At 42.3% G+C, this 27972-nt stretch overlaps 1 protein-coding gene and 1 long non-coding RNA gene across 20 annotated transcripts in view; one reads left to right on the top strand and one right to left on the bottom strand.

Moving 5' to 3' along the window:
• LOC309371193 overlaps positions 1 to 26103 on the top strand; it is a 98976-nt gene extending 72873 nt beyond the window's left edge. For 2 of the 5 annotated variants that reach the window (XR_014168871.1, XR_014168872.1), the window contains one exon: positions 25876 to 26103. This is a non-coding gene — a long non-coding RNA (uncharacterized lncRNA). Of the gene's footprint in view, positions 1 to 399; positions 604 to 5095; positions 5378 to 18964; positions 19298 to 25875 lie in introns of those variants that run through there. The other 3 variants (XR_014168873.1, XR_014168874.1, XR_014168875.1) reach the window with 3 other exon arrangements.
• Positions 1 to 27972, bottom strand: part of KCNMA1 (potassium calcium-activated channel subfamily M alpha 1) — a 547562-nt gene that overhangs the window by 58822 nt on the left and 460768 nt on the right. For all 15 annotated transcript variants that reach the window (XM_081913468.1, XM_081913470.1, XM_081913472.1 and 12 more), the window contains 3 exons: positions 25499 to 25595; positions 5440 to 5563; positions 631 to 855 (listed from right to left, as the gene is read on the bottom strand). In XM_081913468.1, the coding sequence (XP_081769594.1) occupies positions 631 to 855; positions 5440 to 5563; positions 25499 to 25595 (446 nt within the window). The remainder of the gene's footprint in view (positions 1 to 630; positions 856 to 5439; positions 5564 to 25498; positions 25596 to 27972) is intronic.

Below are 27972 nucleotides of genomic sequence, written 5' to 3'. Positions count from 1 at the left end.
AATTGGGGCCCTTTCAGTTCAGGGCTCATTGTGTTAGAAAGAAATTCATATCTTCTGACTGTATGCCTCCTTAAAAAGATGAAATGCCACTGTCAGGCTGTTAAATAAAGCAGAGCCAGCAGGCCAGCCTTTCAAAGGTCTTTATGGATGCAGATAGATTAGGTAGATAGACAAATAATACAAAAATGTTTCCAAAGGTTTCATAGGCATAAATAATGCCATAAGTAATGACTGTCATGCTGTCAGAAAAAAAAATCATAACATCAAAATTGGCTGCATGCAGGGCACTCAAGCAAGTGTTCAATAGATAACATAGCTAACATATTTGATAGCAGCTGAAATTCATCCTTGACGAGGGACTGAGCACGTCGGCAAATTTCTTCTAATAAGGTCTCCCAGGGCTTAGTTTTCACAGATACAACAAACAGGGAAAAGGCCAAGTCCTGAGGCCTATAACCGAATAGGAGTTTTAAAAGAAGAGGAAGCCCAAGATCAAAGCCAGTGTGGTTCTCTTCAGTTGGTGCGAAAGAAAGAAAGAAAGAAAGAAAGAAAGAAAGAAAGAAAGAAAGAAAGAAAGAAAGAAAGAAAGAAAGAAAGAAAAAGAAAGAAAGAGGTGGGCTTTGGACTTACAGGCAAGATTGAGAGTTTGGGGAAGTTATGCATTGTTTCCCATTCCCTCTTCAAGTATTCAAGGGAGCCCACAAACACAATGTGCTTAAGCTCATGGTAGTGGAAATTGCTGGCTCTTAATGGCATCACAAAATTCCTTAGTCCAATCAGCGCTGATGTCATATCACCAAATATGCAAACCACCACATGGCCACTTAACACTGTCATGGCTGCTTCGCTTCGAGTCTGGAAAAGCAAAACAAAGTCAGTAAGGAGGACAATAAAGAAAAACAATTAGGAGGAGGGGTAAACAAACAAACAAACAAACAAGTTTGTGTGTGTGTAAAGTCTGGCCTTGGGGGCTGAGACGTGCTTTCCGAATTTAATATTTAGGCCTCCTATACTTATTTTGCTGGTGGTAAGCCTCATTGAATGCAAGGGGGCTTACATGAATAGGGCTATCAGAATACCAAGATGAAGGTGGGGTACTTTGACATGTGTGACAAGCAATAGTTGATTCTCTACAAAACACATATTTCAGGGTCTACCGTTGGATGAACAAACTCCAAGCGTGCAGTATATTCTCAAGCATATCCAGACATAAGAATCATTCACAGGAGTGTGATCCCTCAACAGAAAAGGAAATGTCTAAATCAGCCCTAATATAAATCTTACGAATTGAGTGGGATTACTTAGGGTTTAATGCATGATTTATTGCTAGCAATCTGATATTCAATGGGAATTGATGGACCATTGCTGCTGTACTAACACACCACATTGATCACCGTTATCCTGCTCCTTGCAAGAGTGGCATAGGCAGCAAAGAACAGCAAACAGTAGCCTTAGCCCATGTCTTCTGCCTTAGTCAGTTTAATGAGCAACCAGCCAGGGAATGTGTGTGCATGAGCACCCGCATTTCTATGTATTATTTACTGCAGTTCGCATATTTGCATTGTTGGCAGACACACAGAGCAAAACTAAATAGATGATTTCAATCTCAATCAGCAGCCGCAAAATTGTACAGATAATGATTTCAATTACAGGGCAGTCCCAAAACTCGGTAATGGTGGCTCCTGCCTAGCTAGGATAGATAAATCCTGTCCCAAAGCTATATATGACTGTTTGAATATTAAGTAACTCTGTTCCTCCATCACTTGGAGGGGCTATGTGGCATTCTCTCTCTCACTCACTTCTCCCCTTCAAATCTATCCTAAAAACATTTTCAGTGAAGCCCTGACTTAACACTGCTACAGCTGTAATGATGATTATGGGGCACTTGCCACCTTCATCTCATCCTTTAGAAGCTTAGTGATACAGCGGGTGGCGCTGTGGTGTAAATCACTGAGCCTTGGGCTTGCCAATCGGAAGGTCGGCGGTTCGAATCCCCGGGACAGGGTGAGCTCCCGTTGCTCGTTCCCTGCTCCTGCCAACCTAGAAGTCTGAAAGCATGTCAAAGTGCAAGTAGATAAATAGGTACCGCTCCGGCAGGAAGGTAAACGGCGTTTCCGTGCGCTGCTCTGGTTTCGCCAGAAGCGGCTTAGTCATGCTGGCCACATGACCCAGAAAAACTTTCTGCGGACAAACGTCAGCTTCCTCAGCCAGTAAAACAAGATAAGCGCCGCAACCCCAGAGTTGTTCATGACTGGACTTAACTGTCAGGGGTCCTTTACCTTTATGCATGCAGAAAGTCCCTGGCATCTTGGAGAGAACCATTCCTGAAACCCAGGGGGAGCCCCATTTCGGAACCGGAAGTGGGTGGGGCAGGCTTACGTGCACATGGTGTCTCGGAACACAACCCCTGCATAAATGGGGAGTTGCCTGCATATAAAGTCCTCAACAGCTTGGGATCAGTTAACTCAAAGGCTTGGCTTACCCCACGCAGGCCCATTCAATCACTTAGATTTGTGGATATGGGATTTGGAATGTCTGTTTTGCATTTGTGAGGAATCAGACTTCTAGTGTGATACCACCTACTCCCCACCACTTCCTGTTACTATTAAGCAGCTGCCTTTGTTATATTTTTCCGAAGCCTGCTTAAAAACCTTTTTGCTTCAGCAAACCTACTCGGAAATGCAAATTTATTATGTATATTTCCTTTTAAAACGGTTCATTTCATTTGTATCTTTATAATTTTGTTATGTCTACTTGTTTTTAATGACTGCTTGCTTTATTGGCATTTCCTTATCAATATTTTATACTATTTTTATACTTTTTTATGTAGACCGCTTAGAGGGATATTTTTTTTTGGGGGGGGGAGAAATTAAGCGGCATATAATTAAATTTTATTATATAAAATAAGACCTGGGAAATATAAGTGATGCACAAGATAGAATTGTATATGCACATCCATTGTGTGCAACTGGGTTGCACACAACCTGTGTCTTAGATGGAATTGTTGCAGCAACAACAACAACAAAAATGTAATCCTGGCTGCACATGCGGTTATTCCTTGTAGCCATTCTCTGGCAGACATGGATCTCCCATTGGGATCATAGCCCCAACCCCAAGGACCAATTCATTTGACTCTGTACAAGCCAATCGGGTACAGCAGCACTCTCTTCTAATGTGAACCCCTTGCCAAAAAGATAGACATAATCAGACTATAGAATTAAAATGAAATAACTAGGGATTGAGGCACACATTTTTTTCCTTTTCTTTAGAGGGTTGAAAGCGGAATGAGAGAGTCATCATCATGTGTAGTATGACCACACATTGTTTTAACATTGTCTCCTGTGTCAATATATTGTCCATGAAAGTTCTTAGTACTGCAGATGTTGACTATAGTAAGCTGAACTTGTTATTTGTCGCGTTGCTATGAAAGGGCTCTCTCTCACACTCACACACCCCTTTTCCATGTGCAAATAGAATGAATAAATGTTAAGTCACATCCTGATCAGGAGGCCACCCCCAATGTCATATATTTTTTTTACATGCAAACTTTCTGAAGTGGAACATTAAGGTCATTAGCGTCATATCTGTTTGAAATATATTTAAAATATTCTAGCTGACATCTGTCGCCCTCAGTTATTTAAGAACGCAAGGAAAAGTTGTCTCTGGTGGTCTAATGAACACTGTGGAATGCATATCAATTTAAACAGTTTTGAATCAAATTCGTAACAATTTACTCAGTGGAATTGACTGCTTTATCGATTGCTTAAATGCCAATATTGCAGTTCTAGACAATGTCATGGTTATTATACAAACTCCCTGAGGAGCCCGAGGAACAAGGTTTTGTCTCCCAATCGTTAGACTAAACCAGAGCTGTCACCATTATTGGTTGCACCATTTAGTGGTACAGGGAAATCTTGAGGAAGCAGACGCTGGAAAAAGCTGCATCAACTGCAACAAAGTGAAGACACACCAGGGAGTTCATTTCACATATCATCAGTTTTGTCTATGAGATGTGGAGCTGCTACTCTTTGATTCAAGCACACGAACATAAACGGCACAAACTTTCGCTGAACCTAACAAACTAGAAGAGGCCTTTTGATTATATTTAATTAGTTGAGTCAGTTTGATGGCTGGCACCACAAGGAATAAAAGGAAGATGGAGAGAGCCCAAATTAAGGACTCGGATAGCAAGAGCAGCAGCTTTACACTTCAGCTTGTTGGGCTGAGAACAGAAGTTGATGTTACGGAAGACACAGGGATCTTTCCAAAAATGGCACTCTTGTGTTGGAATTTTCTGCCTCTGTAACCTGTATAGAATTGCTTGTTCCAAGTCACCCAAGGGACAGACAAGCAGATAATGTCACAACATCACAACATAAAGAGGAGTAGCACTCAACATGGAAATGCTGCTTTCATCAGCAACCTCATGTTTCTTATAATGTCTAAAATGGCCCTGCAAGTGTGAGAAACTGTGGACACAGCTTACCAAAATTGAATAAACACGCTGGCTGTTGTGAGATGCAAGGCAGAAATATTTTCTTTTGCATTCTCACCTGATTCTGAGAGGCCAGCTGTTACATCTAGGCTTTGCCTGTTTATTTTAATCTAATGAAAGTTCTTGAACTTTGCTCTTAGACTGGACTGAAAAGAGAATTTCAGTACTGTATCTATGGAAACTTCCTTTCACAATCAACTAGCATTTAGCAGAAGGATAGCTCAAAGGCCCCCACAGATATTTCTGAGTGTAACATAATCATTCGCATTATGGTAATCAAGGCTGCAGCATTGATCAGATTAGCTGTAGATGAATCAGCTAACTCATAAATCACATTTAAAATGTTGATTCTGAATTGGGCTTTAATATTGCCAACGTTGCTCAATCATGTTAGTGGCATAGTTATAAAGCGTCTGTGGCAAAACATGGGCATTAAAGGATCTCTTGACCTTATGGGTTTTCCGTAGAACAAATGACTTATTTGTATTTAATTAAGAAACCTATAATTGAATGGTCTCAAATTATCATGTGGACAACTAAAGATGTGGTCATTTGATTTCCTACCTCCACTTACAATTCCCTCCCTCTCTTTGCTCCCAGCAATGAAGGTAGAGGACTGAAGATAAGCACAATCTAACCCTGTGGTAAATTATGACACCAGGCAGTCTGAAAAGCAGAACCTGGCAGCAAAGTGGGACTAATGGCTGTTGAATATCCACAAGGAACAGGAAACCTCAGGGGTCTAAGCCCACCAAAAATCTGTGGACCTACCAACAGTCAGGAAAATGGGTTGGCTAAGGCACACACAGCCTACAGTCCATAAATCCTTCATCCTGGAGTTCATTACTCACTGGATTGGTTATATGCAAGGAAATAAACAAAACAGAGTGCAGTCTGATAGTATGATACGACTTGGGAAGTGCTCCTTCCTTGCAGATACCCACCAAAATAACCTTGTCAATCTCCTTGGCTGGACACCAATGAAACATTCCCGTGGAGTCGTATTTTTTCACGTTGCAATCCATGTTGTCAACTTGTTCATTGCCAGGTATTAATAAGGGGTCGTGTCTGAGGAAGAAGAAAAATGTCAAGGTTAATATCAAAGGAAGCCATAACTAGGAGCAGTGCCTGTAATACGGTTTGACACACCTGCTTTTAAGACAATAACAGAAAGATGAGGTTATATTTAAATTTGGGGAATTGAGAGGGGAAGAAAGAGTCTCACGATAACCTTTTATGAAATACAAGTCTTTCCCTCACCTTATGGCCCACGAACGTCCCACCCCAGTCCTCATTCCTTCCTCCAAATAAACATCACAAGAGTCTCTATTAGCATCTGCAGTGGAGCGGAAGGGATAGCTACAGAACCCCCATGCTAACTGACTAGCATGAGGATGGGAAGCCAATTGCTTGCTTTTACCGCATACAACTTTTGACGTGACGCTCTTCGAAGTAAAAGCTTTAACAGGCTGCACTTTAAATATTTTAGCAATTTGCCCAATCATATTTTGCTTTTCCAAACTGAAGCCCTTTAAAGATTCAGCAGTATGTCATTTTACAGCAAACTGACTAACAAATGCCCACATCTAGAATACATGATTTTAATACTAAACAACAATGCCCATTTTCTGTGACAGCTACGGCATTTGTAACAACCTTCAAAGCATTTCTTGTACTAAAACAAAACCAAATAATAATAGTAATAATAATAATAGTGTGCTTCATCCTCACATATTTAAAAGAGGCCAGGAAAAAAAATGCCTGTAAAATCAAGCTACATCTGCCACAATGTCCACTCTCAACATGCCACACTGATCATGCCCTCTTGAGTCTCCAGCTTTAATTATTTAATGCAAGTTTCCAGAATTCTACCACCCTGACAGCCCTCCCTTTCTCCAACGCAGCTCAGAAGGAAGATGATAAAACTGTTGAAGTGTCCCTCTTACCCCACAGAGGGCTGTGGCTATGGGGTTGTGGGCTCCAGGGTGAATCACACTGTGTACCCTCCCTACCCCGCCATATGAACCATATTCATATGTGCCAATGAGTTTTTCAGTTGTGTTCTGGCACAATGTTGCTCTTCCACCTGTTTCCACGTCACCCCTTAGGCAAATTCTGAGGTGTCAACTTCACAGTGAATGCACATTATGCATCACATAGAGTGATCCCTCACATCTTTAATCCAACTTCTTACATCCATGAACAAGATGGGTTAACCAATGCAAGTTTGAGTAAATTAAGTTCCATCCATTATTCATAACGTTTCTGTTTTGCAGGATGCATTCTAATTTTGATTTCTGAAGAGCTAATCGGATTTGTAAATTGTATAGCTGGGATGGTGCAGCCCTCTTGGTTCTTAGACACCAGCACTCATCAGCTCCAGCCAGCGTGGTCAATGAGGATGGTTGGAGCTGTAGTCGACCACAGGTTCTTACAGTGTCAGTCCATTCTATTCCTTCTGCAGTGCTGCAAGTTACCTTTTCAATGCACTTTGTAGAGGATCCCTGCCCCTCCTCCCATGTCTGCTTTTTCAAGAGTTGCAAAAGGACTTCCAGGTGAATATGTGGGTCCTGCGCAGATGTTGGTTGGGTGTTTGGGATTACCTCCCAGGCAGTAGGGCTGCTATTTGTGGCAACCGGCACCACATTAATGCACTCCCCATTTGAAAAATTGGGAGGGGGGAGGCTGTGGAAACCAATTTATACCACTCTCCCAGGGATGGCTCTGAGCCCGTCACTTAATTCTATATTCACCAGTTCCTTCTGTGGAGTTGAAGCTTATTGGGCTAGCATAATGGTTTTCAAACTGTTCTGGAGTCCTGAGGTTCCTTGGAAACATATCAAGGATTTTTCAATGAAAAGAACTGTAACGGTGGAAAAGCTTATTTGGAAAATACATTGTCTGCCATGACGAATGCCCTCCTGCAATGCAGAGTCATGGGGTGGGGGGATTGGGTGGGTACACTTAATACAGTGGTCCCATATGCTTGGTCAATGGCCCATGCAAAGTGAGTGTACACCCTAGAACTTATTACAATATGCTCTATAACACACAAAGGTTCCGTGGCAGATCGTTTTAAGTTTCCTAGTAGACATATTGATGCAAAAAGTGTTTCTGAAGCTAGCTGGAAAGTATGAAAGCCACTGGGTTAATGTGTAATCGCATAACATTTGGGGAGTTGCTCTTAATTCATCTTTATCTCCCCTCTGCACCCCCTGCATGCTTGCACCGGATTTTGACCAAATAAAATGAATGTGTTCATCCTCAAGGCAAGTGTGCTCATCAATGAGTACAGCTTAAGAGTAAAACTTGCATTGCTGCAAAGTTGCAAAGTGGGAGTTTGTGAATATCTTTACTGGTGGTGCGGGAAGGAGACCCCACTTGTAAGTAATTAAGATCATTATTTTAACCCCAATGGCCAGAGGCTGTACGTTTTCAACGCACTGCAACATCCACAATTTCGTGCAAGGAAATAAACAGAAATCAATTGTACACGCTTCAGAAAAGCTACCAAGCTACTTTTCTCACATCTATATCTCTAGCCATATAAATAGCTTCTCTGTTCTTATGGCAAAAATTATGTGCGCCTGAGTTAAAGCGTAGAGGAAAGTACAATCTTTTCAGGGTTTTGCGGAGCATATAATGCCACTTATCATCAATTAAACTCAAGAGCGACACTAAATGCCATGCTACAGCTGCAAACCCAAAAAGCCTGCCTGGAAGACAACAGCCTAAAGCAAAACCGCAAATCCCTTTTCCAGCAAACCTGCTGTGAGATAGCCGGCATTATATTTTAAAGAGCAGTGCTCCCCTTGCAGCCATTTACAAGTACTCTAAACACATTCAATTGGCGTTTTCAACTCTGGAACTTTTCTTCTGAACTGACCTGGAAATGGAGGAAAAAGTCAAAAGAATGAAAAGGATTCACTCCCCCGCTCCCAGTTCAAATTCCGTTTCATTCCTTTCACGCTCTCCACAATTCTGGCACTTTGTTATTATGGTATGTATTTCAGTATCTTTATATTGTAAACCGCCCTGTGATCTTCAGGCGAATGGCTCAATAGAAATGTAATAAATACTAATAATAATTATGGGGGTCCTGTTAGTTTAAGATGAGAATTGCCAAATGGCCCCACAACCAGTCCTTTTTTTTCCTAGGGGGACACATACCCCTAAACATGTTGTGAATCTAAGTTTGGCCTCATTGAGGGGCAGTATTTCAATATGCATAGGAAAATGAGAGTACCTCTAAACATTTTTTTAAGGGGGGGGTAAGACTGCCTACAACATTGTAATCACGGTATTGTTTTGAGTTGGAGGCGGGGCTGTATGCCTGAATCCCCTCTAATTCCTGGATCCAGCAAGGATTTAATTGCTGGAATAGCAAAGGCAGCTTCTTGGTGGGCTAACGGCTTAAATGTCGGTCATTAAGGTAACAAAGGAAGTGGCTCTGTGCCAGAGAGCAAATGGGTGGGACTGCTTCCCTCAACTGGCTGTTGTTTAGAAGGACAAAGGCCAGAGTTGTGTGTGAAACCTAGAAGCAAGCGGCAGGCAGAAGTCAGAGAAGGAGAGAGATGCTTGATTTCTGTTTGAATCCAAGGTTGTGGCTATGGGAGAAGCAAGACCTCATTGGAGTGTTAATGCTATGAGCCCCTCCATCATAGGCTCAGGTTGTATTTAAATGTAAATAAACCACATATCCTAAAGACACCACAATCTCAGGAAACTGAACCCAGGGTAAGGATCTGCTTGGAGATTGGTGTGGCATGCAGCAGTATGGTGGTGGTGGTGGGGAATTATCGCAATTTCATTTGCATAAAAACAGTGAATGAAATTACTATGCAAAACGATAAGGAATCAACAGTGTGCTTTTGTAATTCTGCTGGCAATTAGATATTAAGAGTTGTGGCCCCAACTCAGCAAGACTTGTTGCTGAATAAACAGAAGGCATAAATCAAAGGATGGTCCAGTGCTCTTATGCCACTTAAATTTGGGGTGACAGTTCACACTTTATGAGTCAAAGGTCTAGTTTTGTTCATGGAATCAGAGTTGGAGAGTCAATCATCTAGTCCAGTGTTTCCCAACCTTGGGCCTCTAGCTGTTTTTGAACTACAACTCCCATCATCCCTGACTAGCAAGACCAGTGGCAAGGGATGATGGGAATTGTAGTCCAAAAACAGCTGGAGGCCCAAGGTTGGGAAACACTGATCTAGTCCAGGCACCCCCAACCTTTGGCCCTCCAGATGTTTTGGACTACAATTCCCATCATTCCTGACCACTGGTCATGTTAGCTAGGGATCATGGGAGTTGGGCCAAAACATCTGGAGGGCCACAGGTTGGGGGTGCCTGATCTACTCCAACTCCCCTGCTCTATGCAGGAAATCAAGACCTAGAACATCCTCAACAGATCAACAGCCAGTCTCTGCTTGAAGATCTGCTGGGGATTTCTTTCATTAAAGCAGACATAGGCAAACTTGGCCCTCCAGATATTTTTGGGACTACAACTCCCATCATCCCTAGCTAATAGGACCAGTGGTCAGGGATGATGGGAATTGTAGTCCCAAAAAACATCTGGAGGGCCGAATTTGCCTATGCCTGCATTAAAGCCTCTGGTAAGGACAGTATATTTAAGGGAAGTTATATGTCACTTGACTGTTGTAAAACCTCTAAGGCAGGTTACAAGAGGTATTAAAGTTCTCATTTAAAAACTCAGTTGAAAAACACACCAACAATTGCCAATAAAAGAACTTAAAACACATCAAGATCTACATAGGCTTGCCTAAATAAAAATATTTTAAGTTGCTACATAGCTGGCAAATGCCTATTATGTTATCTGACGCTGCACAAGCTTCACCCCTGGTTACCCTAGGCTCTCCCATCCAGTCTTAAGCTACTATATACATATTGTGTTTGTCTTATAAACTTTATTGTACAGCTACTTTATTGTACAACCACCACCCACCTGCTTCTGAAGAGGATCTTTCACTCTGCAGCCCCCCTCTCAGTAAGTTCATACCAAATGCACAACTTGCAAAATGACAGTATTAATAGAGCCTGACAACATATGAATGAGTTTGTGTTGTGCCAGCCATTTGGAGTTGTTGTTATTATCCTCCACCTAGAGATTCTCACCACTAGTGAATTAGTGGGAAACCCAGCCAGATGGGACGGGGTACAAATAATAAATTATTATTATAAATTATTATTATTAGGGAAGAATGGAGTGAACGGCCACAAAAGTTAGCCATTCCCAACATTGTGCTATGTTGAGTGTTTTGTCAACAAAAGCTTTTCAGGTTACCAGACAAAATGATTCCCCCACACTTCCCCCTGTGTGCTGTTGTGAGGGTTGTCCTGGCCCACTGGGCCAATTTTGTGGGTACAGGTTGGAGGAGCGGGGAGGGACAGAGGAAAACCACATAGCAAGGGCAACAGTCCTTGTGCAGACTTCTTCTTGATGGGACTCATTAAGGGAATCCCACCCTATACGCTGATGCCTTTCTTGTATACTGAAGTGCCAGTATTTATTTATTCATGAGCTTTTTTACTTATTTATTGTATCTGCCCTTCGCCACAAGGTCCCAGGGTGGGTTATACTCATTTAACCATACAATATTATAAGCCAGTAACACAGCTTAAAACAAACCAAAGAATGTACATCAGGCAATATATCCCACATAAATGACACAAATATTAACTGTCAAAGACCAGGGTAAAAAAGTTTATTTAATGAAGACTATATAATGAGGATGCTTGAAGCATCTCTACAAGGAGGGAGTTCCACATTTTGGGAGTTGCTACAGAGAATAACCTCACCTCAGAAACCATCTCCTATATTTCCAAATGAGCCAATAGTTTTGTAAGTATATGTTTATCTTTCTGAAGCTAAGCAGGGGTGGGATTTGACTAGTATATGGATAAGAGCTATCTAGGAATCCTATGCATCCTACTCTCATAGGGAAAAGATGGGATAAAAATATTTGTAGCCATTCAAGTTAGCAAGTAAAATGTCATGGCTTCTTTTGGCTATTACCTAGAAAAAGCCCTCCTACCCAATAATCATAGTTATTGAGAATCACAGTCACCATACTAAGAGCACTATTGGAATGCAAAAGATGCATTTAATCCTCATTCACTCCCGGCTCCCATTTCACATATGGATAACTGAGACCAAGAGACAGTCGCTAAGATCATACTCAATATAACAGTTAGGCAATGTTGGCTTTGCTTTATTGGGGAAAAACTCTTAATATGACAAGCAGATTAAAAGCTTTCAATGACTTGATTATTCATGCTTTGGTTACCTCCAAACAAGACTGCTGCAACATGCCTACATGGGGCTACCTCTGAAGACGGTCTTCAAGCTACACTCACTACACTCTGGGCAAAATGTAGCTGCATGAATCCTGCTGGGAGCCAGAAAACCTGAATACACAACATCAATCTTGCACAAGTTGCGCTGGCTGCCAGTAGATTTCCAGGCCCAATTCAAAGAACTGGTCTTAATCTTAGAAGCCCTAAATGGCTTGGGGTGAGGTTACCCTAAGGGCTGCCATCACCCATATACTTCTGCATGTACACTAAGTTAATAATAATAATAATAATAAATTTTATTTATATCCCGCCCTCCCGAGCCGGAGCTGGGCTCAGGGCGGCTAACAATCAAAATAATCCGACATTCTAAAAACATTCATTATAAAAATTAAGTAAATCAAATTAAAATCAAATTAATGGCAACCATCAAGCAAATTCTGTGTAGATTGCCGATTGCCAGAGGAGGGGGGTCAGGCTGCGCCCTGACCGAAGGCCTGGTGGAACAGCTCTGTCTTGGAGCCCTGCGGAAAGATGTCAGGTCCCGCAGGGCCCTAGTCTCTTGTGGCAGAGCGTTCCACCAGATTGGAGCCGCGGCCGAGAAGGCCCTGGCTCTGGTTGAGGCCAGCCTAACCTCTCTGTGGCCTGGGATCTTTAGGATGTTTTTATTTGCAGACCGTAAATTTCTCTGTGGGACATACCAGGAGAGGCGGTCCTGTAGGTACGAGGGTCCTAGGCCGTATAGGGCTTTAAAGGTGAGAACCAGCACCTTAAACCTGATCCTGTACTCCACCGGGAGCCAGTGCAGCTGGTATAATACCGGATGGATATGATCTCGCAGCGAAGACCCCGTAAGGAGTCTCGCCGCGGCATTCTGCACCCGCTGGAGTTTCTGGGTCAGTCTCAAGGGCAGCCCCACGTAGAGCGAGTTACAATAATCCAGTCTGGAGGTGACCGTCGCGTGGATCACAGTGGCTAGGTCAGGGCGAGAGAGTTCCACCTCAGAGATCCTTCTTGAGTGCCTGCTGCTAGTATCTGTTAGGCTGGCATGCACACGAAGCAGGGACTTTTAGTGGTGGCCTCAGAACTATGGAGCTCCCTTCCAATGGCCTTATGTCTTGACCCTTGAACTCTAGCATTTAGGCAGGCCTTGAAAACCTTCCTCTTCACAATGGCTTCGTCGCTCTATAAAAATTCGCCATCTTAATCTGCACATCATGCTATTCCCATTTTTCTATTGCAACTTGTCTCTCACTCATCTATACTTTGCTTTGTGAGGGTGTAGTTCTAAAAAGTGGCTTATTTATTTATTCTGTAATAATTTGTTTCGTGAAACAGCCAGGGATTCTTCTTTATTTGCTGTGAGAAATAAGGAGGCAGCATTTTATATGGTATGAATGTGCAACCAATTCACAGGGTTACCTTCCTCAGTTTTGGAGGGGCAAGTACTGCATAAATTGGATGACTGGATACTGTTCCCCCTCATATTCCACAGGGATAATCCAGAGAGGAGAAAGAGCAGGCAGGAAAAGGACAAAATACTATCATCTCAAGCGCACTGCTTCTCTGCTCAAAACCCACTTCCAAAGCTGCTTTGGGTTTTTGTTACACTACATAATGGATAGGCAATTCATGCTGGAGAGGAATGCCTCCTTCATACAACACAGAAAGGAAATTATTTGATGTGAGGGGTCCATGGAAGGTATTTGGGTGGACCTGCTTAGCATGATTCTTCCTCAAAGGGAAATAATAGTCACAGGGCTAGGCATGCATGGCTATTGTCTGATGTAACTAGGTTTATACAGGGGAGGTAGTGCATCATTCTCTGCCACACAAGATGGCACAGGCCCGTGTCTTATTAGCATGGGAAATAATATTTAGAAGCAGTTGCAATCCCAGAGAGTAATTTACTGTATGTCCTGTGGGAGCAGGTGGACACACATTGACTCTACAAATGTGCAGCTTTCTGTCTGCATGCAGCGTAGTGTAGTGATTTGGTTGGCTTGGGATATTTTGGAAAGGTGTAAATGGGAACAGGCACCTTGCAAATGTACCATGTTTAAATGCAGCGAGTAACATCTCCTGCCTTTCACGGTTCCCCTTACAGCCACCCTAACAAATTGTGGCAATTAGCATGCTGTTAGTGTTAGATGTAGGCAGAGAATGCAGGTGCTAATAATTGAAAAAGCGTTTAGAGGTTTTACACCCCAGCTGAATATTTCATAATGTGCTGCATGTTTCGCTATTTGCTCAGTGGGTCTCTGTCACTTCAATCTTCCCTGACTGCTTTGACTGGCGCTCCAAAGCTCCACCAAGCCAAGACTGACGGCTTGTCACAGGCAAACTCCACCGACTACTGCGGCAGCTCGCTGGGACTGGCTGCAGAGGTTGTCACGCCGCTCTGATGGAACTTGGCAAATGTTTTGTGACTAATACACCCAACATTTGTCAGCTAGCATTAGCCAGCGCCCGTGACCCTCTCCAGTCTGCACCAATGGCATTAAGCTGTAATGAGAATTTGTAGCCCCTGTGTGTGAGTGTGTGTCGCACTAATGACACTTTCTGGCTGACCTTTACTTTCACAAGCTTAATCAGCAATGAAATTTCCAAGGATTCAGAGCACATGTGAAAGCAGCTCTGTCAGGCAAAAAAAAGGGTCACAGTGATGAGTAATGAAATGTACCTTTCTCCTCCCACTCTGACGTTCAGAGTTTAGCCCCAGACAACTGCCATGAGTGGATCACCAAATGAGAGGCTTTTCATTCAAGTCCTAAAAAGATTTAATGTGTCGTGGACTATTCCCCCAGATTTCTGCTCAACACTTTATCTGCTGCACCTAACAGGCTTTTGATTCGGTTTTATATTTGTGTTTCAAACCTCAGTACATTGTATCTGAAACATTATGGTATCTTTAAGTGCAGTCTGCATTTGGTTAGCAAGGTTTCCGACATAAATAAGAATTGTTCTCATGGCTCCCACTTGGAACATTTTATATGAGGATTCTAAAAGGATGCCATGAGTTTACTCAACCTTTAGCCCCTCTCCATTTTCTTTTACCAGCTGCTGTTTTCAGAATTTAGGTAATTTGGCACGGGGAGGGGGTACCTAACACCCAGCCAGAAGAATTTGTACAACAGAGTGCCTAAGAATCATTATTCAGTGAAAGAGTCTTCTAGTTGCCCGACTATTTGATGTTCTATCTGGAAAAAAATTAAAATTCGTATTTTACTCTAAATGGAATCCCCGTTTACATAACCCAGCTTTTGTTAACCTTGGAGAAAAGCCAGCCAGCATTACATCCAAACAGACAAACCATGGTTTGGGGTGTTGCTCCTCCCTTGGAAGCCACAATTTAGGAAAGCATTTGGGGATTTTCAAGGGACATGAGAAAAGACAGAAACCACACAAACCATGGTTTGCCTGTATGCCTGGAACACAAATTGCAGCTTAGAGTCTGAACTGCAATTGTTTCATGTTATCTCTTAACCAACCCACTATCTCTCTCCATTGATCTCCACTCTTTAAAACAGGAAATACCATCAAGTAATTTGCATGTTAAAAGTACTAAGTAAAAGATAACAATTATAATGGCAGTTATCTGCAAATGTAGTTGGCAACTAGCTATTAAGAGTCTTAACCGAATCCCTATAAGGCTGCAATCCATGCTTGCCTGGATTTAAATCCCATATATGACTATGAGAGGGACGCGGGTGGTGCTGTGGGTTCAACCACAGAGCCTAGGACTTGCCAATCAGAAGGTCGGCGGTTCGAATCCCCGCGACAGGGTGAGCTCCTGTTGCTCTGTCCCTGCTCCTGCCAACCTAGCAGTTCGAAACCACATCAAAGTGCAAGTAGATAAATAGGTACTGCTCTGGCGGGAAGGTAAACGGCATTTCTGTGCACTGCTCTGGTTCGCCAGAAGCGGCTTAGTCATGCTGGCCACATGACCTGGAAGCTGTACGCCGGCTCCCTCGGCCAATAAAGTGAGATGAGCGCTGCAACCCCAGAGTCGGTCATGACTGGACCTAATGGTCTGGGGTCCCTTTACCTTTACCTATGACAATGAGAACTGAAAAGTGTTCAGCTGCTCAAATTGGCCGGGATCAGACATAATAAAGTATGGCTTAGTGATATGGGAATGAGCCTTAGGGTTGCATACTCCCCTCTCCTCCTATGGCATGGCCTTGAGGAGACTGGAAGCTGCCAGTTTCACTGTCTATCAACCAGAGCTTATGGTTATGGCCAAACCCTAAACTGTGGTTAATCTTAACTATGGTTTATTGAAAATAAGCCTGCTTCAGAAACCATGGTTTGAAGTGGGCGTGTTTCAACACACTGTGGCTAAAACTAAGCACAGTTTGGGGTTGACATAACATTAAGCTATAGTTAATTAACAACAGAAGTCAAAGTTTTCTGTCTTCTTCTCATGGTCGTGCAAGAGGAGAGGGAAGTGCATGACTGCAAAGTTCAGTCAGGTAATATTAAACCATAATAGCCATCATGTCCAAATTAGGTCAGTATGTTAGCAATATCCAGCCTAGAACCAAAGTATAATCTTATGGTATTATGACTTTGACTTACCCTATGGAAATTTGCATCTAAACTTTGGGGTGATATATTGTTCCATGGATGATGGGGCTTGTTTTGTACATCCCACACTGTAACCACTGATGCTTCTAGTAATCATAGTTTCTGGGTAGCTAGCAGAGGCTTAATAGGACACATTGGTTCTCCACAGCCTTCATCCTCTACTGCTAAGTACTCCCATATTGCCTTAAATGACTAAAGCCATCGTCAACAGGCAGGGACGAATAAAAAATTATGAGAGTCTCTTGTCTGGGTGATCAATATTTGAAGAGTTTAGTTTGTCTATCGGTGTTTGCTTTGCATGGAAAGGAAGGATTAGCTCAGATACCTACTTCATACAAAAGCTGAATGTACTGTATTTCTTATTCGGATATTCTAAAAACAAATATCATGGTGCTCCTGGAAGTTTAAAAACGGGATGAATTTGGAAGCACCCAGATTTACTCTGCATACATGGCAGACTTTGTGCTTGATTGTAAGACCTACAAATGTAGGGTTATAACAGTGCAAGTAAGAGATCTATGGGGGTTTCTCTTTTTTCTTTACATGGTTGTAAAATTTAATTTAACAACAACAATAACAACAACAACAACAATAATAATAATAACAGACAAGTGTAACATAATAATTATTATAGCAGTGAAGTGTATATGAATGAGGTAGCTGGCATTTTATGTGATCAGAGCATTATCAACATGTGGCAATTGACTTATTTTTCTCATCACTTGGGATCCCTGATGGCTGCCCCTCTCCTTTGTATTTCTGTTTCCCTGGAGACAAGCTTGTGTATATCCCAGAAGTGGTGGCCTAAGTTTTTATTCAAACAATCTGTGGCCAGATACAAAGAGGGATATGGAATAGTTTGTTACTTATATAGGGATAAGTAGGGATGGTGGGAGTTGTAGTCCCAAAACAGCTGGAGGGCCAAGCTCGGGGATGCCTGCTTTAACCACTACACCATACTATCTTTCATAACAATACCCTTAGCAGCCCCAAGCCCCTGGGATGGCGTCCATTTAAACCAGAGCTTTCCAAACTGTGCATCACAACATGTTAGTGTGGTGGCTGCAGTGTGTAGGTGTGTTGCATGAACGCTCCCTGCACTCCTTCTGGGGCTGGAAAGCGGTTCGTTTAACCTCTGGTTTGCTAGTAAAACTGAATTGCTGTGTTGCAAAATGATGCAAAACTGAATTGCTGTGTTGCAAAATAATGCAAAACTGAATTACTGTGTCGTGAAATGATGCATGTCCAAAAAGTATGTCATCAACTTGAAGGAAAGCTTTGGTTTGAATAAATCCTGCTCACTAATGTGCCTAATCCTTCCCAATCCCATAGGTTAAGAACATCTTAGAGTATAGTTTCCCAGACTTAGGTCTCCAATTGTTTCTGGACTACAATTCCCATTATCCCTGAGCACTGGTCCTGCTAGCTGGTGCTGATGGGAGCTGTAGTTCAAAAACAGCTGGAGACCCAAGTTTGGGAAACTGGCTTAGAGCATTATGTGTCATAAAGAGAAAGATGCAATTCAGCACTGCATTGACTGAACAGAATATAGCATGCGTCTGTGAAAAGGGGGGAACGTCTAGTAGTCCTCATCCAACAAACTACAACTAGTCTAACATGGGGGAGCATCATTTAAATATACACACATTGTGGCTGTGTTTTATATTTATTCATAAGCCTGTCTCATTATATTTTCACGAACACTGCAGAAGCGCTGTCCTTTTCGCAGTCACTTTGCTGGACCTTGGCAATCTCTGAGCAAGTTTAGTGTGTCCTGGTTCGGTTGGCAAGGGAGTGAAGGCAGTGGTGGGGTGAGGGGTGGGGGGGTTGGAAAAATCAAGAAAAATCCTCAGGGTTATGAAATTCTCCTTGGCAACAAACTGGAAACCCAGCAGACCCAGAGCCTCTGTGATTCTGGTGTGTGATCAGGGACACTAATGAGAATGACCCTTTGCTGAGAATGCTGCTTGTCTAGAGGCCAATGTCAAGTATACCATTCAGTTTGGAGTGGACAGGGACAAACTATTTGTTTTCTCTTCAGGCCCTTGGGCCCTGTCATATGCTATTTGCTTCTGCATTAAGAGGCATTGTCTCAGCAGGTCTGACATTTCCTGTGTACGCCGGACTCATGAAACCGCAGCGACTGAAGCACTGAGGACTAGAGGCACAGTCCACCAGGAATTTCCCCCAGTGCAAGCCCAGTTGCAACAAATAGGATATAACACAAGAACAAAACGTGCTCCAATAAAAACCCCATTCAATTAAATGGGCTTTATGCATGAGAAGTTGGATTATACTCTTCAGTGTCGCCAGTTTACACACCTTGTCAGGGTCTGGTAGGTGCCACAGTTTTGCTTAAGTTGCCTCCAGTTTCTTTTCAGTCACATACCATAGGGGTCACATTAACTATAACCATACAATTGCTACAAAGATTATCCCATTAATCAATGCATTTCTTATTGTCAATAATGGCATGTGACATTTATTTCCAGCCCTCCACTGGGATCTGAGGAAATATTAATATCCTCTCTGTACAAACCCTACATTATTTCAAGATTTCTAACACAGGTTTAGACTTCAGGCTCCCTGAATGAGACCTAAACCTCTTGTGATGGTGATGCTAACTACAGATCAACACCACAGATCTGTTGCAGTTTATGTTCTACCACTGTTTTGTGCTCATTAATAAAAAAATTAACGCTTTGCATGTCAGCTGTGTTATACGTCTGTAACTGTTTACTTATTGCCTAAAGTTGGAAATAAATGTCTTTGACAACATCTCTTTCCTCTTTCATTATGGATAGCTCAGTTGGTTAGAGAGTGGTGCTGATAATGCCAAGGTTGCAGGTTCAGTTCCCGTAAGGGGCAGCTGCATATTCCTGCAATGCAGGGAGTTGGACTAGATGATCCTCAGGCTCACTTCCAACTCTATGATTATTCCATGTTGTGTGGAAGTACTGAGTGCCATGGTGGACAGCCACCAGCTGGCAGATCCCTCACCCCACCCATCCACCAGAATGCCCAACTTATTTTAGGAAATTCAGTTTTGGGGCCCCAGGGTCTTGTGTCCTGGCATATTGCCAAGGAAGCATGGCAGCTTCTGGAGGAAGAGGAGGAGAAGGAGAAGGAGAAGAAGAAGAAGCAACAGCAGCAGCAGCAGCAGCATTTGGATTTGATATCCCGCTTTATGTCTATCCTAAGGAGTCTCAAAGCGGCTAACAATCTCCTTTCTCTCCCTTCTGCACAACAAACACTCTGTGAGGTGAGTGAGGCTGAGAGACTTCAGAGAAGTGTGACTAGCCCAAGGTCACCCAGCAGCTGCATGTGGAGAAGTGGGGACGCGAACCCAGTTCACCAGATTACGAGTCTACTGCTCCTAACCACTACACCACACAGGTGCTCTACTTGTGTTCCCTGAGTGTCCCCACAGTGCTGTCCCCATATACTTCATTTAAAGGGGAAAGGAGAGAGTTGGAGAGAGAGAGAATGGGTGAGAGGGAGCTTAGATTTTACTCAGATCTGGTGAAGAATTTCATTCATTTCCCCTCCTACAAGTCAGATGACAAACCACCTCCAGCCAACCCACATATATGTGACTGCTGCTCCATGGCAGCAGCAAGCGACAGAGTGGAAAGAAAGGAAAGGGAATGCAAAGGAGATTTCCCTCTTCCTTCCAGTGCCTGGCATGTTACTAGGCAATGAATTGGGCAAGCACAAGTAGACGAAGGAAATGTAATTTCCCCAAGAAACAGTGACAAAAAAACCCAAGTTAAAACTCCAGGGCCCCCGGAGGTAATTCAATCTGACCCCCTTATATTTCCTGGAATTTTAAAATAAAGAAATATAATAGGTAAACTGCTCTGAGGAAGAGTCAGAACAGCAGCAACAACTACCAGGGAAATGGATGGGAGGGAGGGGCATTTGGGGTTTCTAAGGACTATCAATCCTAATGTTAATCCCAAAGTTGTACTCAAAATAAACGTTGCATGCCATTAGTGTTAATAAGCACCAAAACAGACTCATAGAATAAGCAGTAGTTAAACTACAATTTCTCAGCTCAAATGTCCCAGGAAACAGTTTTTAACCAACCACATCGCCTTCCTTGAAGGTGGGTGCGTGTGTGGGAAGGAGAGAAGAGGGAGAACATGGAAACAAGACTGATTTCTGATCTGCTTATTCATTCCACTGTTATCCCACTCTTCTTTTAAAGAGCTCAGGATAGCATACATGCTCTTCCTCCCTTTTTATCTGCACAAAACAACCACCACCCTACGAGGTAGGTAGGGTTGAGAGATCATGACTAGCTGAATGGGGATTCAAACCTAAGTCTCCACCATCTGAGCCCGAAGCTTTTAACCATGACACTACGCTGGCTCCACGGTTTATTGGATCATTGCGTTTGAATGGGGCTCCTATCCTACGAATGCCATGAATTAAGACAGGGAAAGGGGATTCCATTCAATTTTGTTACTCAAGAGCAGAGTCCTCCCTAACAGCCAGTTTAAGACCTCCGCAGAAGAAAACACACTATGCACCAATGTACGTTTACTGGTGAATCTTATCAATGTATCAGTTTTAAATGAATTAAAGGGGGGAGTGCTCCAAGTATACAGCTGCATATGGGTGTAAAGATAAATCAGTAATCTGTCAAGAGGTTGGTAATAGTCTCATTAACTGAAAAAATAGAAACTTTCCAAATAAATAAATACAGTAACCGTAAGTGGTTCCATTTTTATGGTAGTCAAATTGTTCCATATATAAATCTCCACAGTCAGGATCCCAAGTACTATTTTAGGTGTGCCCAAGGCTGTGTGAAATGACCAGGGGGATTCTCAACAATTTTTTTCTATTTTATTGGCAGACTTCCGTGCCATATCACAAACAACTTTTGAAGTCCTGTCAGTTTCTAAAGCACTTTGACATGAGGCATTTCAGGGTGGGGCTACTGTTTGAGAACCCCCCCCTCCACTTAAGAGCATGGATTGTAGAGGTTTCCTGAAGCCAAAAAGGGTCACATATTAGACTAGAATCATTTCCCATTGTGGATTTTAGTCAATCCTGAAAGTTCCCAACCTAAAATGAAATTCAGGCTAAATTTGGAAGCTCCCATTCACAAGACACTTGCATACAATATTTCAATAGGGATTAGAAAAAGTTTCGATAAGACTAGTTAAATTTCTCATGGGGCTTTTGCATATAAACTCAATGAACTAGGCAGAGAAAATTAGCTGGGGTTAGTCTAATAATTTATTTGCAGATGTTTAAGATAAATAGTATATTTCTGGTTCATACAAATTTGCAAAACGGCCTTTTTCAATATTCTGATTTATCATCTTTGGGGCTTCGTAAACATGGAGCCCGCAAATGATGCTTCACTTGGTCAAGGGCACAAGACGCAGGGTGTAGGGACAGGGTCAGGGATCAGCCACTAAGGACAGGTGACTAGAGTCCAGCAGAGAAGACCAGGGAGGAAGCAAAAACAAGTTCAGTTTTGGCAAGCTCCCCACTCATTGCCTGACCTATGTTTAGCAATTCTGATGTGTTACTGAGCAGACAGCTCAAGCTTGGGATGAGTAATCTCCCTTAGTCCCTCTTCAGCAGGCAATGAAAGCAGGTTCCACTTTGAAAATTCTTCCCCCATCATGCAAGCTGACACAGGCATGCTTTTCAAAAACCCACAGCCAATCTGTTGATCATTACTTATTTACAAAGGCCTTCGGGCAGAAAGTCCTGTAAAAACCATACTTGATATGGTATACACTAGCTTTTTCGGCTTGCAGAAGGGGAGGGGGGGAAGTCCCCCTAAGGCTACCTCAAACCATCACTTTCTATTGCACATAAAATGTACCGTGTAACACTAAAGTATTTAATATATATGGTATAATATATCTACAGGAAAGGCATTTGTGTAGAAGTGTGTTAGCCTGTATTTGGTAATTTGATGTTTTGCTGAAGGCTATGACTTGAAAAAGCCTGCACCTAGTGCCGAGGACCTGTCATCTCAGTACCCAAGAGCCGGTAGAATAAAGAAGTACCCTAAAGCAGCAAAACTTTGACACAGCTTTGAAGCATATGAAAACAGTATAACTCCCTAGAATTATTATGACTTAAGATCAAAGAAATGAGGCATACTTTACATAGCAAACAGGGACAGTGCACTTCACTCCAAATGTTGCTCTGCCCCCTTCTCTCTCTCTCTCTCCTTTTATTTCACATTGATGCCCCTACATTTGTTAGATGATAGAAGGAATGGGAGGTGGGGCGCTCTCCCCCCCCCTTAAAATTTCAAGTGGATAAAATTAATGGAGATGAGATGACTTAGAGATAAGTGGATTGGAAATGATGGAATGACAACATGCACCATACAAGTGAGAAAGTTCTCCCCCACCTCCCATAAACATGCATGCAAACCAGTATTGCACAGGCAATTACTGTAGTTTACATAGGCTTAGTTAACAGAAACTCGGGGAGCATTTAGAACAGCAATTTAACAGCGATACATGGCCTGTGGTGGGCAAAAAGGACAGAACTAGATGCGTTTCCCCTCTAAGAATCAACCCAGGTCCTGCAATCATAATTATTCCAATGGAAACAACTTGGAGATAAAATGGTGGTCTCAGAGGTGACTTACTGCAGGAGCAATTGAATGCATATTTCTCTAAGCTGCACTTAGTGATAGAAAGTGTGGGGAGGGGAAGTAAGATATGGATTTGTTGACAGCCATCAGAGAAACATTGACCGCTGCCAGGTAGAGATGCCTGTAGGAATTCAACCTTTATGAGTTCCAATACAATCCGATCTGACTTGCACCTCTCAAGCTAATGTGAGGATCAAAACATAGTTATCCTGATGTTGGATTCTTCAGGTGTGGTTCTCAGGGGTTTTTAAAAAATATTATTTGGAGGAAAATATTTTTTAAATTGTGTATTCTGTTAAAAATATGTATTTAAATGCAGATTCTCAAAAATTGTACATTTTTACCAAAACAGGCAGAGCAGAGCTGTGAACACATGTAAATGGTTCACAGACCAGAAACAGGATGATCTGTCCATCCATATTGCCATTGAAATAAGATAGCAGTTAAGCAGAAATATCAAATAATTGCAAATATTTGTGTATTCATCAGAGGAGGCATGCCTTTGAATACCAGTTGCTGGGAATCAAAAGCAGGGAGAGTGATGTTGCACTCAGGTCCTGCTTCTAGATCTCCCATAAGCATCTGGCTGGCCATTGTGAGAAGTCGGTTCTGGACATGTCCCTGGCATGATCTGGCAAGGCTCTTATGTTCTTCTTTAATCAAATGCACCCACTTGTCTTTCTGCTAATTTAGGTATTATAACTTGGATCTAAATCGGTCATAATTTATACCCAAAGTTCAACTTTACGTGAAAATACATGCAGGGAAAAGGGACTAACATTGTGTCCCAAAATTTCTGCAACAGTGCCATCACAATGTTCACGTAGCATGGCTTTGGAGTGTTGCAGTGGTGTAGCTGTGGTACTCCTCTGCTTGTATGTGTAACATTTCTTCAAATGTGGTTGTAAAATCACCACCACCACCACCATTGGTAGGGGATTCTTGGCAAGTGAAATAGACTTCAAAGGGGAATATCTTTTTTACAAATTCAGTGGGATGGCGCTTACAGAATCATTAATAGAATTTGGCCAACAGCAAAATCTAAAGTGAATTTGGGGCCTCCTACTAGAGCAAAACATCTGAGGAATTGTGAGGGTTTTAGCAAGGCTGTCGATTTGTTTCTTGGCAGTGGGTATCCCAGATATCTCTATTTTGCCACGGGATTTTGCCTCAAGCAAAACTCAGGGTAATGTGGAGCTTTTTCTCAGGACGAGAAAGTTTTAATAAGATGAGTGAAAACTGTGTCAGAACTTATCACTGCTCCTAACACTATACTGCAGGGGTGAATAACCTCTGTCAGCTCAAGGGCCTCATTCCCTTCTGGTCAACTTCCCAGGAGTCACATGACAGTGGTGGGTGGAGTCAGGGGCAAATGTGGGCGGGGCAACAATGGCGAATTTTAGCTTTGTACAGTAGATTAGTTTCTATTGACACTCAGACACTCCATCCTAACATCCATCCAGACAAGCAAGAGTTATTATCTGAGTGTGAGGGCACACACTCCAGCCTGGAAGAAACACTCAAGTGATTAGAGGCCCATGAGGGATGTGGTCTGAGGAGAGAGGGCTTCACTAGGGATGGGGTGTAAAATGGGGAGAGTTCAAGACAAGCCTACTAAGGGGCAGCGGTTCCCAGAGGCTTAGTATACAGCCTAAGGTGGGCTTGCTTGCAATATCAGCTCCAGAAAACCTTTGCTTAGGGCTCATCCCACGAAAATAATCTATAGGGGAGCTCTACTGGAAACAAATGCTGCACATCTGAAAACACATGGGAGGGGAAAACCACTAACATCCATAATATGTTTTCACCACCTGCCTTCATAATGTCTTTTTTTTTTAAAAAAAAGCAAAAGTCCCCTTATTTCATAATTAATATTGCTTTTAGCCTCAGTAAAACTGCATTAGTTTCGAACTTTGCTTTGGCAAGTACAAAGATTACTAGACCTTTTAAAAAAAACACAGTCAAAATCAATTAGGGGAAATTTGATTTCAATCGACAGGATAAAAGGAAGGTAATATTCAGGTTCATTTTTGATTGTGATGATACATCTCACATATGGCCTTAAGTACAGAAAACAGTACTCAGAGGGATTCCGACAAAAAGAGAATTGCCCAAGGCAAACTAACCACACGAGTTCTTCTGATTGGTTAGTGCTATCATTAGTGCCACTGCTGTTTAAGAACTACACATGGACAGGACAGGGTGACAGCTAAGACTTTAAAGCCTATGTATTTTTCAAACAGCTTTTCAAACTGTTTTTCATGACAGATTTTTTTTTCCAGCTCTATCATTAACTGCTGACAAGCTGACAGAATAAATACTTCAGCCTTTCAGAAACCATCTAACAATCTTCTCCTTTCCCCACCACCCTGCCATGACACCCCCACCCCGTCCACCACCATTTTTATTGGTGAGGAGGATATGTTGGGAGAGGAGATAAAGATGCGAGTTGCTTAGGGTCTTACCTCATCAGCTTGGGTGAGGAGTTGGGCGAATTTCTCATGCCTCCGTTTCGCTGCTTCTTTTTGGGCGAGAGTGTCGTCAGCTGCTGCTCATCTTCAACTGGAAATACAGGCAACCCATGATGAGGTTAGGATCAGCTCAGATCGCCACATGTCATACTACAGGCGAAATAGCCAAAGAACACACACACACAATTCCATTCACACACTGATACTTCACTGCTATCTTGTCTATGTTCAATAAAGACCAAACTGGTGTTAGTCAAAATAGATCAGTTTGAAAGACGAGGAAGAGGAGGAGGAAAGAGAAGCAAGGTATTGACTGAAGAGATTATGACATGCTTTCATAAAAGATCATCTTTTTTCTTTTTTTCTTTTAGTTAAGCTGCGTTTTGGGAAATGGAAATTAGTGTCCTGCTGCATACACCAAAAGATGAAGTCTATTCAGAATCCGAACACTGAACGTTACCAGACTGCACTTTATTAAAGAACCCAATACCCATCGGTTCTGACTCCTTGAATGCCAGACCACAGAGTCTTTGTGAAGAGATGTGCAGCATTCAATGCCTTGATATTCAATGCTTGCAATAAATAAAAACTCTGCGGCTGCGCATTGATCTCCAGCACAACTCAGAACTCATCGCTTCACCCTTTATCACAAAAGGGGATGTTATCACAGGAGCAGGTGGAACGAGACCAAATGACGGGACAACTTCCTGTATAACGAAGGATGGGAATTGTGGCAGAGGTTCTTTTGATGGGGATGAAGTGCACTTTGAGTGGAAGATCGTCTTCTGAATAGTAAAACAATAACAGCCAACCACCTTAATATTATTAAAAACAAAACCACCTTTGGCTAACACTACTGCACGAGGGTCTTCACCTCACCCAAAATTACAGCAAGTTTCCTTACAAGCTAGCAGTAAGTACCATATTTACTCAAGTCTAATGTGCCATCAAATCTAATGTGCACCTCAATTTTCAGAACCTTGAAACCAAAAAAAGTATTTGCTGGCGAATGTAAATGTGCCATCAAATCTAATGCACACCTTAATTTTCGCAATGTAATTTGGCCAAAAGTGAGCATTAGATTCGAGTAAATACGGTATTTAACCACTATTGTTAATGTTTAAGGCTCTATTTCCATCTTGTAACTAAAAAATAAAAATAAGTTTATTTCCATCTTGTAACTAAAAAATAAAAATAAGTTTATTTCCATCTTGTAACTAAAAAATAAAAATAAGACTAAATATGACTGAAGTGGCTGAGCCTTAGGTAGAAGTTGCTTCCAAGTTAGAAGAAAAAGAGCAAAAAGTACATAAGTGAGAGTGATGTTATGAATTACCATGAGAACTGTGGCCAAAGAGCAGGACGAAAATTAACAAAAGAAACAAAGAACTATGTGGATATAACAATGACCCACTTAAAAGGTAGATCTGATTTAAAATACTAATCCATTTCCAAAGAATTATAAAATGCATCTTTCAAAAAAACAAAAACAAGGAAATGCCATTCTGCATGGCACAAGCACTGCAAAAGTCAAATTGCTTAATTTCCCGAAATGATCCCCGCCAAAAGGGATCACATAGGAAACATCACCACCATCAGTTTGATTGGGAGAGAGTTAAGCATGTGTTTTATGTTGCGACTGAAATCAATGGTATATAAAAGCACTTGACTTCAGTTGCATTTTCACTGCTTCTAGGGAATTCTAATTGCAACGCAATACATAAGAAATTGAAGAAAATGCGGCTAAAATTCATACAGCATCTAGCACGGCACATTACAATTGCTACAACAGGCAGAAAAATAAGTGGTCCACCAAGACCTTCAGAAATTTTCAACGGGCCCATGGCAGGGGAGGGGGAAAGCTTTGGGAACCACTGTATTAACTGATTCCCCAATTAACTGCTTCCTGACTGAAGCAATGAGCAGCACATATGGATTTAAAAAAAAATTAAAACGAACGTTTCTAAACATTACTACAGACCATGAAAAGCCAACTGCAGAGCCCACTGCAGCTGGCACCATTTTAAAAACACCACCATTACACACAGAAAAACCCCTTTTTATTACAATTTTGAAGGGCTGGTGCTGATTGGAGAAGAGCCAAACCAGGTAGCTGAAGCACCTGTACTTTCCTTTTTCCACAATATGTCTCTTCTCTACTTAGTGATGGACCTACATTTTTTTAAAAAAAGGGAGAAGGGGGGACAGGGGCATCAGGGGCACTTTCCTTTCAGGTTTACCAGTTGGCAGAAGTGGGAGCAAGTGGCAGGTGGAGTCAGTGGCACTGCAATGCCCAGCCCCATTTTTGCACCTTTAAAAGCTGGGCCTAATGCTGAGTGGGGCGGGGGGGGGGGAGGTATTATAGAGAGAAGCAGAGGCTGGTCACTACAACTCCTTGGCCTGGTGCTGCTCCACTAAGCACCAAGTTTTAAATGAAGAAAAAGAAAACAGGGACAGGCAATACCAAT

The sequence above is a fragment of the Podarcis melisellensis genome (assembly GCF_964234715.1).
Source record: "Podarcis melisellensis genome assembly, chromosome: 5".
Classification (NCBI taxonomy): domain Eukaryota; kingdom Metazoa; phylum Chordata; class Lepidosauria; order Squamata; family Lacertidae; genus Podarcis; species Podarcis melisellensis.
This window is presented reverse-complemented; position numbering and strand designations above follow the sequence as displayed.